The sequence below is a fragment of the Larimichthys crocea genome, chromosome VII (genome assembly GCF_000972845.2).
Source record: "Larimichthys crocea isolate SSNF chromosome VII, L_crocea_2.0, whole genome shotgun sequence".
Lineage (NCBI taxonomy): Eukaryota > Metazoa > Chordata > Actinopteri > Sciaenidae > Larimichthys > Larimichthys crocea.
Genome location: NC_040017.1, coordinates 20,219,098 through 20,234,464, shown reverse-complemented (window position 1 = coordinate 20,234,464; position 15,367 = coordinate 20,219,098). Strand labels below are relative to the sequence as shown.

Below are 15,367 nucleotides of genomic sequence, written 5' to 3'. Positions count from 1 at the left end.
TTGATTTTTTTTTTTCTTTTTCTTTTACATTTGTTTTATTTTCTTTCACCGTTATCTGTGATGTCGCAGCATGAATTATCATGTGTGGCTCTACGGTCTGGCTCTCTTGAGAACATAATGAAGTTAGTTATTACCCTTCCTGCCTTGCTTTTTTGCTGCAGTGTGCCTGCCTTTTCAATTTGTGAAATTGACAAGAACATAATACAAGATACCATTTTATGCATAACAGTATTGCAAGTTGTTTCTATCAAAGAAAAAAAAAGAAATGTATACAAACAGATTTAATAGTGTATTTTTATTACAGGAATATGAGCTCTTATTCTGAAAGACTCCTTGATCTTGTTGTGATTTGCCAACGATGTAAATTAAATGTAGCCTATAGCATTTAGTTAATTGAAATATTTTAGGTTAACGATCCAAACGAAACATTGTTATAATCACGTGCTATGATTTAGAGTAGCCCGCTTTGACAAACAATCACTGTAGCAGGAGGAGGAAAAAAAAAAAAAAGAAAAAAAAGGATACTGTCTCTTTAAATCTGTTTCTGCATCTGTGATTGGATGTAAATTTAAAGCAGGTGTAAGGATGGCCCTCTTTTGTTTTCTGTAACCCTTTGAGTGCTTGAACGAAGATCACTTCACGTTTTTTTACGTGCAGATGTTGTGTTCTAAACACCAAGATCTCCCAATTTACATTTTGGCCAAACAAAGCATCGATTTTTTTTTTTTTTTTTTTTTGGGATGCTCTACCTATTTTCCTCGCCCCCCTCAGGTCCTCAAAGGGTTAACGCTTCCTGCCTTGAGCTTGTTCTTTGAATTATCTTTTTTTCAACCTGGCTTTTTTCCAAGTGTTCTGTACTCATACCTTTTCCAAAAAAAAAAAGAGAAACCACCTGTTGCTTTAAATCCTAATAGTAAAAACAAAGTTTGTCATCTCCCCAGAATTACTGATTTTTAGTCTGTGAATGTGCCTTCTCATTCTGGTTTCTGCTTCTATATCCTCGGATTATCTTTGTTTTACCTTCTCGCTGTTTGTTTCTCTTCCTCTCCTCTCCTGACTCTGCATGCCCTTGTATTCTCAATGACTGAAATCTAATTTTACAAGTGTTAGTTTGACAAACCTCTTGTAATGATAGACCACTTTCACAGTACTTTGTGACCTTTTCTCTCTTTCTCTCTACTCATGTTGTCGTAATAAATATTACTGTTGGTATTGCTGAAACGCGTACCGTCTTATTTTCTCCTCTCCTTTCTCTTGAGAAGCCGTAAAGTGATTTAATGACACAAGGCTTACAGCACTAGGTCCTTGTCAATTTCACAAATTGCTTTGTTGGTATCCGAGGCTTCTGTCTTTTTGCTAAATATGAAGGGTTCAACAAGGTCGATTTGTGTGTTTGCGAGTGTGTGTGAGAGACTCAAGTGTTGACAAATGTGTGCGAGCTGCGTAGCCGTGTCAGTCCGTGTTAGTCCTGAAGAACCTGATCACAAACTGTGTTAGATCAACACAACGTAAGAAACAGAGCACATGTAGCAGCAGGACAGATCTTTTATTGATGCTTCCTTCAGGTTGCATTTACTATAAAGAGATCAACTCTGATCATTGTTAGAGAAGCTGTTTGTCACCAATGAGAAGCGCCGGCACGTAGCCAGAGTCGAGCAATCGTCCACTATAAAAAAAAATAAAATAAAAAAAGAAAGCAGTGTTCGTTGTGCTTCAGTAAAACGGTGGCAGTAATTTTCTTCTCGTAAACATGATTCAGCTCAGACATCAAAACAACTTGTTTACCCTTCCCGGGATCATTTATTAAACAAAAACGTGGGCGAGAGGATGCATTACTCCAACACAGAAGGTATTATTACTGTTACAGCAGCAAGAATTAGTCTAGTGCTCATATAATAAAGAAGTAGTCGGCATCTTAAACGTGCTGAATTACAATGTGTGTGTTCACAGAAAGCAAAATATGGGGAGGGGTACTCATGATCTCATTCTTGCACTACGCAGCATAGCGAATGCTGCAGGAGGACCATAAGGTTCAGCCGAATAACAAAACATGTTTCCTCAGTTGCCTGTCGTGGTGTCTAGCTGTGGAGTAAGATAGTTAAGGTTTTATCTGCACATGTTTTGAGATATCTGAGAGATTTTTGTCCTCCGCCTCAATACAGTGAAGGTGATTGGATTTGGGTTTTTGGTGCTTGCAGGATTGAATATTAAAATTTTGGGGCTCCTTGTTAGAGTCCCGTCAGTCCTTACTGCAGCGGCCCAACCTGCGGTCATTTACTGCACGTCATTTGCCTTCTCTCTCTTCCCTGAATTTTCTGTCACTCTTCAGTTGTTTCAATCAAACTCATCAAATAAAGGTTCAGAAGCCTGATCAAATATCTTTAAAGACAAAATTTAAATTTCAGAGAAATATTTATAGGGACTATTTCTTTGTCGTTTCCGTAAACTGGGAGTTTTCAGCCCTGTGAGCGCCACAAACAAAACTCACATTCACCTCCGTTCTGTTCGTGTTGAGGCAGAAATGTCAGACAGATATATCAAAATCTGGGCAGTGAAATTATCTGCATGATTAAACACCACTAGAGATCCGTGATAAAATATGTTTTGTATGACCTATTAGAGGAGAAGAGCCGGTGCTTGAACTGTAGCTCGGTGACGTCCTGATAGTTCAGAGCAGAAATCTTAGACTCATTAATCTACCACCTATCATGACAGCATCTGTGCTATTCCTAGGAACCACTGGTATGTCTGTGTTGTCATTACAGAAGCAGACGACATGAAATTTGACCCCTTTGGGACGTCGGGCCTCAGCACCCTGACCAGCTATGACTGGTCAGACCGGGAGGAATGTCTACCCGGTGAGGTCAGAAAGCCACAGGGCTCAGAGGGAGCTTCCCTTCCGTCTTTAGTGCCAACACAGAGGAAGGAGCTGACCTTTGGAAGCACTGAAAACATCACAAGCAGCTCCGTAGCGAAGATCATCACCTCCTTCCCCGCAGAGGACGTCTCATCGACCGATGACAAGTTCGAACCCTTTGCTGATTTTGGCTCCGGCGATCAGGGCAGTGTCGACGTCGAGGACGACTTCGGGGACTTTGCGAGTACTGTTTCCGAGAAGTCCGACTCGCCCGCCGCCACCGCTGAGACGGGCTCCGAGGAGGCCTCTGATGAGTTTGGAGCCTTCCAGGGAGACAAGCCTAAGTTTGGAAAGTCTGACTTCCTGAAAGCCAGCGCTCAGGCCAAAGTCAAGTCCAGCGAGGAGATGATCAAGAACGAACTGGCAACCTTTGATTTGTGTGTTCAAGGTGAGTCATCATCGCACATTCATTTATCTATCGACAACTCTGATTCAGGGAACATTTTACAAACCAAACAATCAACGAAACAAGCAAAATGATTTATCTGATCTATTATCAGCATTTTTTGTGCATTAACTGAATGTTTGGACCAAATATTGCATATTTTTTAATTAAGACTGAGCTCTTGGCTTTAAAATGGCGTAACAGCACTGCCCTCAACACTTCTCCCACCCCACCCCCACACTTGTTAAGGCCACATCTTTATCTGTAATAAAGCTGTCAGACATTAGATGGCAGTGTTGAGATGACAGCCCCGCTCTAATGACAGTGACTGTTTGAGATGAATTAACAGAGGCCAAAAAACAAATCCATGAGCAGAAATTAACCGTATCCACTGAAAGGCTGCTCGTTTCTTCTTAACTGCTGTTTCGCCGGTGTTGTGTTGCACGAATAATTTATTACAGCTTCCTGTGCTGTGATAAAAGCCCATTTGGCTCGTAGATTTATCTCCCCGTGCCGGATTTAATTTGTGTGAAGAAGGCGGCTTTACTTTACTCTTCATCGCCCGGCGGAGCAGTAATCTGATCATGGTGGGGCTTCTAGGGGAGGATGACGCATGTCTCTGTGGGTGGTAGAGGAGTTGCGGGGGGGTGGATTACCTGATTACCTGTGTCTGGACAAAAAAAACCCAACCCAAACAAACACACACACACTCTAGCTGCCAGCCCCACTGGAATAGTCCGGGTTTAGCATGTGTTTGTTGTGGGGTAGGCTGCCAGGATTTGTCCGTCTGTTAGTCCCTATGAATAATTCATACCTGCATATTTGTGCCTCTGTTTTCTATGTAATTATTGTTTGTCACAAATTAAGTATTTACTCATGCTGTCCTTGTCCGGGAGGAATTAGCTGCAGCAGAATTGGAAGTATAATGATTGCAAACAAACAGGTGCATATCTCAAAATGAGTCATCGACACAGAGCCAGAGAAAAAAAAGAGAATAGGTTTATATATGTGTTTGTGCTTCTCGGTAACATTATTCATCTCCCTCTCCTCTCCCGTCTCCTGCCCTCAGGCTCCCACAAACGCAGTCACAGTTTGGGTGACAAGGAGATTGGGCGTTCGCCCCCGTCTCCGGCTCCAGAGCAGGCCTTCAGAGACCGATCCAACACCCTGAGCGAGAAGCCCGCCCTGCCTGTCATCAGGGACAAATACAAGGACCTGACAGGGGAGGTGGAGGTGAGGAAGGCCCGGCGTTAACCGCACCATTAGCACCACCCAATTTCAGCACAATACTTGTTAAAGGCTACAGACTTTGTGCCTTTGTGTTCATTTGAGATAATTTTGTGCTTGTGTCGTTGCAGGAGAGCGAGCGCTACGCGTACGAGTGGCAAAGGTGTCTGGAAAATGCCCTGGAGGTTTGTGTTTGTTTGTGTCTGACCTTGTCCCGTGGGCGAGACTTAATTGTGAGAGTGGCTCTACAAACGTAGAATAATTAAGATAACCAAATGGCAACAAAACGTTTTTTTGTTGGGTTTTTTTTTTCAACCTGCTGACATTTTTCTTATCACGTATGTTTTGTTTACGGCTGCTGACGTACCTTTTAGGATTTACATTTAAAAACTATTTTTTAAAGTCTTCTTAGCTCACCTGAATGTTTGACAGGCGCATGAGTGGGAAAACACAACTTGAATAAAAATGAGGCGACTCCTGCGCACTGTTTTTCTACTTTTTATTCAAGTTTTCGATGTCGCAAGAAAACGTGTGCAGTTTTCCCTTGACCCAAAACTTGTCTGCATAAATAAAACTCTGCTGTGTGATAACGATGAGTAAAAACAGTCTATATGTCATAACACTGGTTCTGCCCTGCCACATTTAGGTCATCACCAAAGCCAACAACATCCTGAACGGCATCAGCAGCTCCTCCGTCTGCACCGAGGTCATCCAGTCTGCTCAGGGCATGGAGTACCTGCTGGGTGAGGAGCCACAAACCACACACACACACACACACACACACACACACACACATACTTGTACGCACACACCCTCTGTGTGTGGCCTTATACACCCTCTGAAGGACAGACAGAGAGAGAGGACAAGATTAAAACGAGCTCTGCGCTGTGTGATGGCTTATCTCTGCCTGGTCTGACAAGGTCCTGCTCTCTGCTTTTAATGAGCTGTGAGTGGCAAACATGTCACGACGAGGCACTGAATACAAGCGCGCCTCTTGAAAGGAGAACAAGAGCAGCTACAAAACATGTTTATATGACCCGTACGCTTGTGTTTTCTTCTGTCAGGCGTGGTGGAAGTGTATCGTGTCACCCGGCGCGTGGAGCTGGGCATCAAAGCGACGGCCGTGTGCTCGGGGAAGCTGCAGCAGCTGCTGAAGGACATCAGCCGCGTGTGGAACAACCTCATGGGCTTCATGTCGCTGGCCAAGCTCGCTGTAAGACACTTAAAAAAAAAAAAAACATACAGGAAATGTATAGATCGATGTACGCAGCTGCTTTGTTTGTTATCGCCACACAAGGTGCACAAACACACATGATAACAGGGCTTTGTGGCTCAATTTGCAATAAAAAGGCTGCCAATAACATAATGAAATGTTAGTGAATCCAGTCCATTAGGTTAAAATCAATGATTCATTGATTTGGTTGCTGGAGTTTTTTTTTTTTTTTCTTTCAGATTAACAGGGATGACGAGGACCACATAGATTTATTTCTCCAGCTGTCTGCTCGTGTCAGCAGAGATGAATATTGTTTTTAATACTGACACAGTAACTCAAGAGAGAAAACTTGTTTAATTGCAGCACGCAGGTTTCAGTTTCTTTCTTTAAATAAGACGGATTCACATGCTGCTGTTTGTTTTTACTCCATGTAGCTGAAGTCAAGCAGAGACTTAAAAAAGTTGACGAAGCTTGGAGATGTTTGCACACTGCCGTTATAAGAATAGACACGACTACATTTCGCCCTCTGGTAGGAAGTTAAATTTGTTTTTGTGTGTTGTCTCTGTAGCCTGATGAAAGCTCCCTCGATTTCTCCTCCTGTATTCTGAGACACGGCATTAAGAACGCCAAGGAGTTGGCTTGTGGGGTGTGTCTGCTCAACGTTGACGCTCGCAGCAAGGTTTGTGCACACACGCACACACAGAAGAACTGTTTGTTGTGAATCCATCTTTACATAAATGTTTTGCTCATCCACACTGACATTTCTTTGACTTTGAAACGTTTTTGCAGAACAAAGAAGAAAGCGCTATTGGACGTCTGTTTAAACGAGTATGAGACAGTCAACTGTCAACCAAATCTCATTCCACTCTTTCCCACTGGGGGCCTCGGGGGGCCTATTCTCCTCTTACCGATGAGCCCGGCGGGGGGGCCAAAGTGACAGGATTCACTTCTCTCTGCTGCTCCTCTCTCGCAGGCAAACAACAAGTTGTCTGCCCAGACACATATTGTGACAAAATCATCTTCAATCCTCAGTTACTGTTGCTATGCACGTCAAGCTGTTGCACTGTTGCAATGCTGCAAACAAATAATGATTTTTGAAACAACATGTTCAGACAGTCTCATTTGTACCAGGCGTCCGTCAATTTTATCGGCTTAATTAGCGACAACTTGTCCCCAGACCACTTTTTAATGTTTCCTGCTCTCTGGTTTGATGGTGACGTAAATAATAAGACCAAGGCTAAACCGTCATGTCCAAGTCAGACTTAAATAAAGAAATCATTCTTGCGTTGCAGTTTAGAGTTAGTTAGTCTTTATATTATAAATACGATGAGGAGAAATTAAAGAAAAGACTGACGGTTGCTTAGCTTACATAATTGTGTTACATATTTTTCGTATGAGCACTAACTAACGAGTCTCTTTTCTCAAGTAACGTTGGTTGCAGTGTAATCTGCTCCAAATCCAGTAGAGATCAGGACAGAGTCTCAAACGTAATCCGAAACTTTTCTAGCATTAAAGATCGACTTCCACACAGCGGGGGAAATGGTACACGTTGGATGCTGTAGTCATGAACCTGGCGTTTTTAAACATTGACATCTAACTGTGCAAGCTAAGCTTGTTAGTTAATGATAAGTTACCGCTGTAGGTAGTACGCTGGTTAACCTGATTGGATAACAACCTCTAACAAGAACGGTTTCATTAAATTAAATGCGTTGCGGCCATAAGAGCTGATTGTAATATTTATGATGTAGACTGCGAACATTTGCATCAATCTCCACAGAGCAGACAGAGTCAGCAGGAAGTCAGACACAGAAACGGCAGAGGTTGATTTTCAAAATAAAAAACCCTATAAAACAATTTACGTAGCATATTTACATAATTAAAATCACGTAAACCAGGAAAAATGACTAAATCTGAGCAGGTTAACAAAGCCTGGTGAAGCTGCTCCTCTTATGAAACCAGAATAGTGTGGCGGAGATGTGCCCGGTGGAGTTCAGCCATTAGTCGTGCTGTCGCTGTTTGAACATGCAGAGAAACTCGATGCTTGACGTGCCTAGTTACAGTTGCTAAGGTCGTTGTTGTCTCCCAGCTTTTATACTGAAGGATGAGTAAAAAAAAAAAGAAGTGTCGAGGGGATAATAATAATAATGTGCAGTCCTGAAATAAGTGAGAGAGGAGAGTTGTCACTTTGGCACCTCAGGGTGGGTTTTAACACTCTGGGATTGGTTCTTCAAGGTCACAAACATCGTCACTTTGTCTGGGAAGGGTTTCATTTTTCTATTCTATCGCCTTTATCTGGGGGTAACTGCTCACCTCGCCACTTTCATCTAACAGCCACAGTTTGGTTATTAACTCTGGGGTGGGGGGGTTTGCTGTACATCTACCTCCTCGCCTCCGGTGGTTGCCATTAACGGTATTCCTGGGGCCGTGCGGTTTTAGAGGGCAGGACGGTGGCGCTGATTGTTTCCTCACGTTCCCTCTGCCGCTCAGCCAGAGCCAGATGGATGGATCGGGCAAGATATGGCTGACTGAGAGGCATCTAGGAAGCGAGCAGATGTGGCTTACACATTAGTCATAAGCAGAGAGTACAGATGATAATAGACCTGCACACACAAACACACTCTCTCACCCTCGTGTGCACAGAGGCAGCCTGGAAATTAATGCGGTTTTATTTTGTCTCTGTGCCACTAGCATGAGATTAATAACCCGTCTTTTAATTACATTTTTGGCAGAGCCCACACTGGTGAGAATGCATAAAAGCTAAGTGGAGAATAGCGTCTCCTCAGAGTATAATGAAGTGACAGAGCGGCTTTGGCGACAGCAGACGGCGCTGATTGTTGCATTGTCCTCTAGTGAAGAGGTGCTGATTTGTTTTGCACCAAAGGTACAGAAGGGTGGAGATGTTGAGGTGGCGTCAAAGGAGTGTGATGGCTCGATAGCAGACGAGCTTAACGACTAACGATTGATTTGAAAAGATCACGCAAAAGTTTCAAACCCGTTCATTTTGGTTTGCAGCAGCAGTCGTCGTCTTCAGGTCAGCACAGCTGACAAGTTTTTACCCTAAGTGACACTTTTCAGCTAATGATGCTCGAGCGTTTCTGCTAAACGCTAAATGCTAATTTGAGCAATTACAGTGAGAGGCACTGGAAAGGATTTCAAGTTGAATAATTTAGTATTTCTGGCTATTTATATTAATGCAGGTTTCTGAAGTGCCTCGAGGATTTGGATTGATTATTCTGTGTTGCTTTCACTCGACAGTGCTAACGCAAGATTGGATGTCCTCAAATGTTCCCCATCTACCCAGAATTTTTACTTCGTAAATCGTTGCCCATTTCGGTTGTCCGTCTCTGTCTCAGCATGCTTTGTGCCTCAAGTTAAGCAGGGTTCCTTCACAGCTCGAGAAAATCATGGAAATTAACTTTAGAAGTTTGGGAATTGACAAAATTTCCCGCCTGGGAAAAGTTCAGAAGTAAAGAACAAAGAAGACAAAACACATCCTTTGTAGATTTTCTGGGTATTTTCCTCTGTAAAGAACATTTCTCAGCTTAATTACTGCTGTGCAACTGAAGACATTCAGACTGACAGTGAAAGCAGAGATGTTTGGGTTAATCACAGTCATTAACACTCGTGTTGGAGCAGCTGATGACAGCAGCAGCAGTCTAGAGGAGATGTCTAGCCGTCTGTTCAAACCATAGTATGAAACATGGGCGACGTATCCGGGACGTCACCCACAGGTTTGGTGTGGTTACGTCGTGTGTGATGCAGGTAATGCCTACCGGAGTGACTAGGACATGAATAATCAGAGCTAACCAAGCTTATGAGCTAGCAGACACAGAGTCCGCTAAAGCTTTGACAGCCGTTTGTAAAGGAGTGTGTTAAATGTGTTGTGACGTCAGCCAGTCTAGCAGCTCGGAGAGGCTGAATCTCTGGACCAGGAATTTGAGGAGGGATGGGCAGGGGCGGGGATTTGTGATGAAAGTTGCCACCAGATACGTCACCTGCCTCCAGGTTTCAACCAGTAGATGGAGGTTGCTGTGCGTATTTATGGCACAAATCTTAAAGATTTGGACTTGAATTGATCAACACTTGAATCATACACCTTGGTTTTCAGCTGGAAAAAAGTGGTTTTGGTGGTTTAGTTACACTTTGAAAGTGGCCCAGCTTTGATCCACTGCACTGATTTGCTTCTTGCGGGCATGACTGAAATCTCAAATCAATATTTTATATCAATCAAGGCAAAATCCCTTTTAATTCTGAAATATAAAATGTGCACAAGCCCTGAGGGCAATAACTTTCTTTCATGTTTCCACTCACAAATATATCGGGGGCTGGTAAAGGGAGCGCTGCGCTGAGCTGAATGTTTGCTTTGCTGCTGATTCTGTGCACACTTTTCCTTTTCCTGCATGAAAACGCCTCAACATGCCGACTCCTTATGCTTGCAGGCACTGACTAAAGGCAGTGACAGCAGGTTAATGGTAATTATGCCTCATTTATTTATTTGTCTAGAAAAGCAGAGAGTAGTTTGAGGATAGATTTTAATATTATCTAACCAGATAATGGCTCGGCCTGAATCCTAGAAAGGTCAGGTGAATTAGCAGAGTCACTGCTGTATCTCACCAGCTCCAGCTTGAAAGCACGAATACTCTGGAGAGAACAGTGGCTGCCTGTCTAAAAGGTTTAATCATGTACAGCATCGGTGTAGTTGAACCAAGCTGACATGCAGGTGAAGTCTTCGAAGGAGCTGCGGGGTGAAGCGGTGAAGGGAAAAGTGCGGGGCTCTGCAGTGACAGGAGGAGGTATTACAGTGTGCACTTTGTGTGACCACCCTTTCATTTCGCCTCCTCTCCCTCCAACATTTCCACGCTTGGCAGTCCTAAGTGCCGGTTTATGGAAGCAAGTAGGCCAGCGCACAAAAGCGCTCTGAAAGGAAATAGCTCCGCTCGTGAAACGCGAGCGTGTGAGAGTAGAAACATGTCATTCAGTTTGCGTGAGAAAAGCCGGCGGAGCGTCTGTGCTGCAGACTGCGTTCATGCAGGTGGAGACGCATCCGACTTAATGCTCAGTGTTTGCTGTGGTGTGTTCTGCATGCAGTTGTTGCTTTTTCTGCGTGCGTCTCCCCTCTCCTTCTGCGTGGGAGGCTGTGATTCACTGCACATGACTCATTCCTCTCTGGCTTCAGCTCTGAGTATTTCACCAGGGACGCATACTCTTAAACTGCACATCACACACATTAGCGTCTCACGGTGGCACGTCACAGAGCTCCTTTGAGAAAGGGGGCAGATCGTTACCTTTCATTTTCTGAGCAGCTACAGTGAATTCAGGTGTAACGTGTGCGAGAGTCATTAAAGTTCACACATTAAGTTCAATATTTGAGATTCTTAGGCTGAAAATCGATGAGTTGAACTAAATGTGCTGCTACAGAGCATGGGCAATGATAGAAATCATTGATGTCCTGCAGCCTTAGGGCGCATTCAGACAGGAGCTGGTTTTTCCGTTCATTTGAGTGGAGGTGAACCGAGGTGCAAGCCAGATCAAACTTTTGGAAAAACACAGTTCGATGTCACGCTGCAGGCACCGCCCTCATAGGCAATTCACCACAGCACCTGATCCTGTCTGAATGTACTCTCACCCTTTGCGAGTTAAAGGCACGTCAGCATGTCCTCGCAGTTTTGAGCTATAAATTGACCAGAGACTGAAAATTAAAAATATAATAAAGGTTATTGGGTCAACTTCCAGTAGTCGGCAGAGATGATAAATGTGAGCCAACATTGGATGAAATAACTGAGAAAGAAACTGACCATCGCTGTGATCTTTGCCTCAACTGTTAGGCAGAAAAAACAGATGAGGTTATTAATCTGTATAAAAACAGACAATGACGTAATTAACAGACAACTTTTTTCAGAATTGTTTTGCCGTAGCACAACTTTGCACCGTCTGCCACACGGTTATTTTCACATCACCTGACTTTCTTTTTGTCTGATGTTTAAACCTGGGCAGCAAAGCTCGCTCTCTGCTCCATCTTCTTTCCTGATTTCAAAACGGCAACATAGCATCATGTGATTTCATTTTTCATTAGTCCTGTCTCTGCCATCCACCTGCCTAATCAAACAAATGGCCTGAGACACTGAATGACACCAAGCCACCTGTAACGACACCTACCTATCAAAGTGTCTATGCTGTTAATTCTGCATAACTTTAAGCCTTAATATAATTTGAAGGGGTAAGTTACAAAAAAAAAAATTGGGCTCAGTACAGTTGTCATGAATAAACGTGTTTAGGATTCGTTCTGTAGCCAGCCTCAAGTGGACGTTTAAGGAACCAGGAACAGCCACAGAGGTTTCCACTTGGCAACGGCTCAGCGGCTTTAATGTTTTGTCGTTAAAACTCACGGCATCTCGATGTGTGAGCTAAATTATGTGCATTTCTTTGTGCAGCTGCAACTTCACTCCCTTGACACACTTTGGCTGTGTAGAACTGAATCTTGGAGTGTGTAACGAGACGCCCCGTCTCTTTGTCTCCCTCATTGTCGAGTGGCATACTTCTTTTATTCCCCCCACCACCACAATCACAGAAACACATCAGTAAGAGCTCGTGCTTTGGATTCAAACACGACGACGCTCTTCAGAAAACATCGTTGACAGTCTTTAGATTTATTCAGATTCAGACGATCGATGAGATGTTCACAGCATGTGGCACTTTTCAGCTCGATTTGAGGTCATGTATTATTTATACGCAGTGGATTTTATGCAGGCCGTTTTAAACAAATGAGGAAGTAGAGTCTTTCCTGGCAAGTATCGGCTGCGTGCATTGAAATCCTTTTTCTTGCCAGCGGCTGATACGAGCTGAACATGTGAATCATGCTGTAAATGAACTTTCCATGTTTTAATGGTGATCAGTCATGATGCCTACAGGGATTAAGCCTTGTCCACATTGCCACACAGCTCTCCCTCTTCCTCCTGGGTGCACAGATGGGTTTATTGTGTGTCGTTCAGGTCTGTAATATTTCACCCTTTCACGTTTGACAGGCGTTCAACTCGGAGACGGACAACTTCAAGCTGCTGTACGGGGGCCACCAGTACCACGCCAGCTGTGCCAATTTCTGGATTAACTGTGTGGAGCCCAAACCCCCGGGCCTCATACTGCCTGACCTGCTCTGAGCTGACCGCGGCTGCCATGGCAACGGGAGCACGGGGTCTAATCATCATCGGATAGGTGGAGCAACGACGCACCGCGCACTGCACGGCCTCTCACCTTGACTGAGAGCGAGAAGGACCTTAAAAGTCACTGGATCCGTCACTCAGACTTTAAGCTTTTCTATAAATAACGTTGTTCTCCCACGTTAATTACCTAAACACGTGTAGGTCAGCTGTGTAGGTCCGTTACTAATGATGCTTTTAAGATTATTTGTGACTTAAATGACTCATTTAAATTATTATTAGGTGTGCAATATCATTCCAAACACTGGCAGGAGACTTGGTGTGTAAACATCTTGAGTTTAAGTTAATGTCACTTGTTGCTTTGCTTCTGTCTGAGAGGACTTTTCTTCATGACTCTCCTTTTTGTTCCCACTTGAACCAGAGCTGTTGAATCACAAGCCTATTGTTGTACTTGAATTACATTTGTTGGTCGGGTCTGTGACTGTTTTAATATCTTTATAAAATCTTTAATCTAAGACATATCTGCCTAAATATGTTGAATTTATTGGGTTTTTTGTTTGTTTTTTTTGCACTGGAGGAGATTTCAGCACCTCTTTGGGGTATTTAAACTGTATTTTATAGGGTGAGAGTTGTGATTTGGGGACTGGAAGGGAAACATGTTGGCGGTTTTGTTTTTCTGTCGTGGTGTTTGTGTGCAACTACAGCTGAAAGTCGACTGTGATTACAAAGTGAAATTGCAGCAGCACTTTTTGTATATTGCGGTGTCACATGCTGTAGCAATGTAATTATAACTGTAATGTGAATGTGATGTAAATAAAATATGCATACAGTTTATTTTAAGTGTCACAAATTATTTTAGTGTCTGTTTTTTTTTTAACAATATGCACATTAATTTGTCACCCAGAACAGAGATCATGCATGAGGCTGTGATATGAGTGTATATAAAGAGGAAGGTGACGTATGTTTCTTTGAATATCTAACAATAACTTGAGCTTCTAATGTTTATATTTTAACTATAAGATTAAGATTTAGCTAAACCCAATTTAGCCTCTTTTTACTTTCTCCCACATCTTCTAAATCATAATTTAGAGTTTGTTTTATCACATCAGATACGACAATGCAGTATGTAAACTAAGATAGACTTTAATGATCCCACACTGTTGAAATTCACTTAATACAGCAGCTTGTATACACAAGGTGGGTAAGAAATGACTAATTAATACTAAGAAATATATAGAAGACCGGGCATGTCTCTGTTATGATTCTGTTTTGGTCTTTCCTCTACACGAAGAAGCAGAGCGTTTAGCCCGGCAGACTTTGTTTACTTGCTCAGATTTGGTTGTTTTCTTTGGTTGAGGCGCTTCTACATGTGTAAATATGCTGCATAGTTAATTTGTTTAGCTTTTGTCTGGTTCTGTTTTATCTGTCAGTTTGCACGGGATGTTTTATTTTGGAGTTTGGATTCTCTATGGCTGTTTCTGTGTCTAAACTTCCGGTCAGCTCGAGCTGTTCTGTGTAAATTGACGTGGGCTGCTCGAGGCTGGGAGTAGCTGCAACACTTGAAGCTGTTCTGCATTTGATTTCAACTGGCATGATTCCTGCAATTCTCAGGTTATATCCACACGGCTGAAGAGACTTAAGAGCGAGTCAGCCAAGTAAATGTAAAGAAACAATGAGCCTTAGCAGTATCCTCTGACATTGATGTGGTTAGATATTTCAAATGATATACATGGAACTAAACCTACTTTAATTAAACAGGTTGTTTTTTTTTTAAGGTTTTTATCTGTCTTACTATAAGTTATTGTCAGGATATTTGTTACTTTTGGAGGTTTTTTCCCGGTTTCCAATCCAATATTTCTCAGTTTTCCTTTAACCTGGTTGAAAATCAGCAGTATTCTTTTAGTATTATACAAAGTATTTGCGTTGGATTCACTTATCCTGAATTTCTGTGAACGTACAAGCGTATTACAGCTTTGAAATGAGACGAGAATAATTCTCGTGTCCTTTGATCTTATTCTGCCTCCTTTCCCGTGAAGCCTTCTCTCCCCAAAATGCAGCAACATTTTCACTCTATAATTTACTTTCTCTGCGGCCAGAGAGGCCTCATCTCCATCACTTTGGACATAATGGAATAAATTCCCTCTTTCGATAAGCCTGGCGGACCATCGCAGGCGGTTGAGTTTCAAGCCAGTCAAATAAGATGTGTGTGTGTGTGTGTACGGGGAGGCTCTGTGAAAGCAGTCTCATTATCATCTCACACTTGTGTTCAGGTGTGTTCTCCAACATCCATTTTATCTCTCGCTGTTCCCTAATTCATTTCCTGCAGAAAATGAATTCCTCTCCTCTCACGGTGAACACCGGGATTACAGAAAATTACAAGCGCTGGAATCAATTACTGAATAAGACTGTGTAATTCAAAATGCAAGAGCGTCTTCTCTCGCCGCTGCTCCTGTCATCTTCACGCCTATTGT

General features: G+C 42.9%; 1 protein-coding gene across 8 annotated transcripts in view; it reads left to right on the top strand.

Moving 5' to 3' along the window:
• Window positions 1-13,730, top strand: part of synrg (synergin, gamma) — a 37,005-nt gene extending 23,275 nt beyond the window's left edge. For 6 of the 8 annotated variants that reach the window (XM_027280041.1, XM_027280040.1, XM_027280046.1 and 3 more), the window contains 8 exons: window positions 2,766-3,305; window positions 4,372-4,535; window positions 4,661-4,714; window positions 5,176-5,272; window positions 5,594-5,742; window positions 6,311-6,421; window positions 6,532-6,570; window positions 12,765-13,730. In XM_027280041.1, coding sequence (XP_027135842.1) covers window positions 2,766-3,305; window positions 4,372-4,535; window positions 4,661-4,714; window positions 5,176-5,272; window positions 5,594-5,742; window positions 6,311-6,421; window positions 6,532-6,570; window positions 12,765-12,896 — 1,286 coding nt within the window. In that variant the 3' untranslated portion in view covers window positions 12,897-13,730. The remainder of the gene's footprint in view (window positions 1-2,765; window positions 3,306-4,371; window positions 4,536-4,660; window positions 4,715-5,175; window positions 5,273-5,593; window positions 5,743-6,310; window positions 6,422-6,531; window positions 6,571-12,764) is intronic. The other 2 variants (XM_027280047.1, XM_027280042.1) reach the window with 2 other exon arrangements.
• Window positions 13,731-15,367: the final 1,637 nt, after the last annotated feature.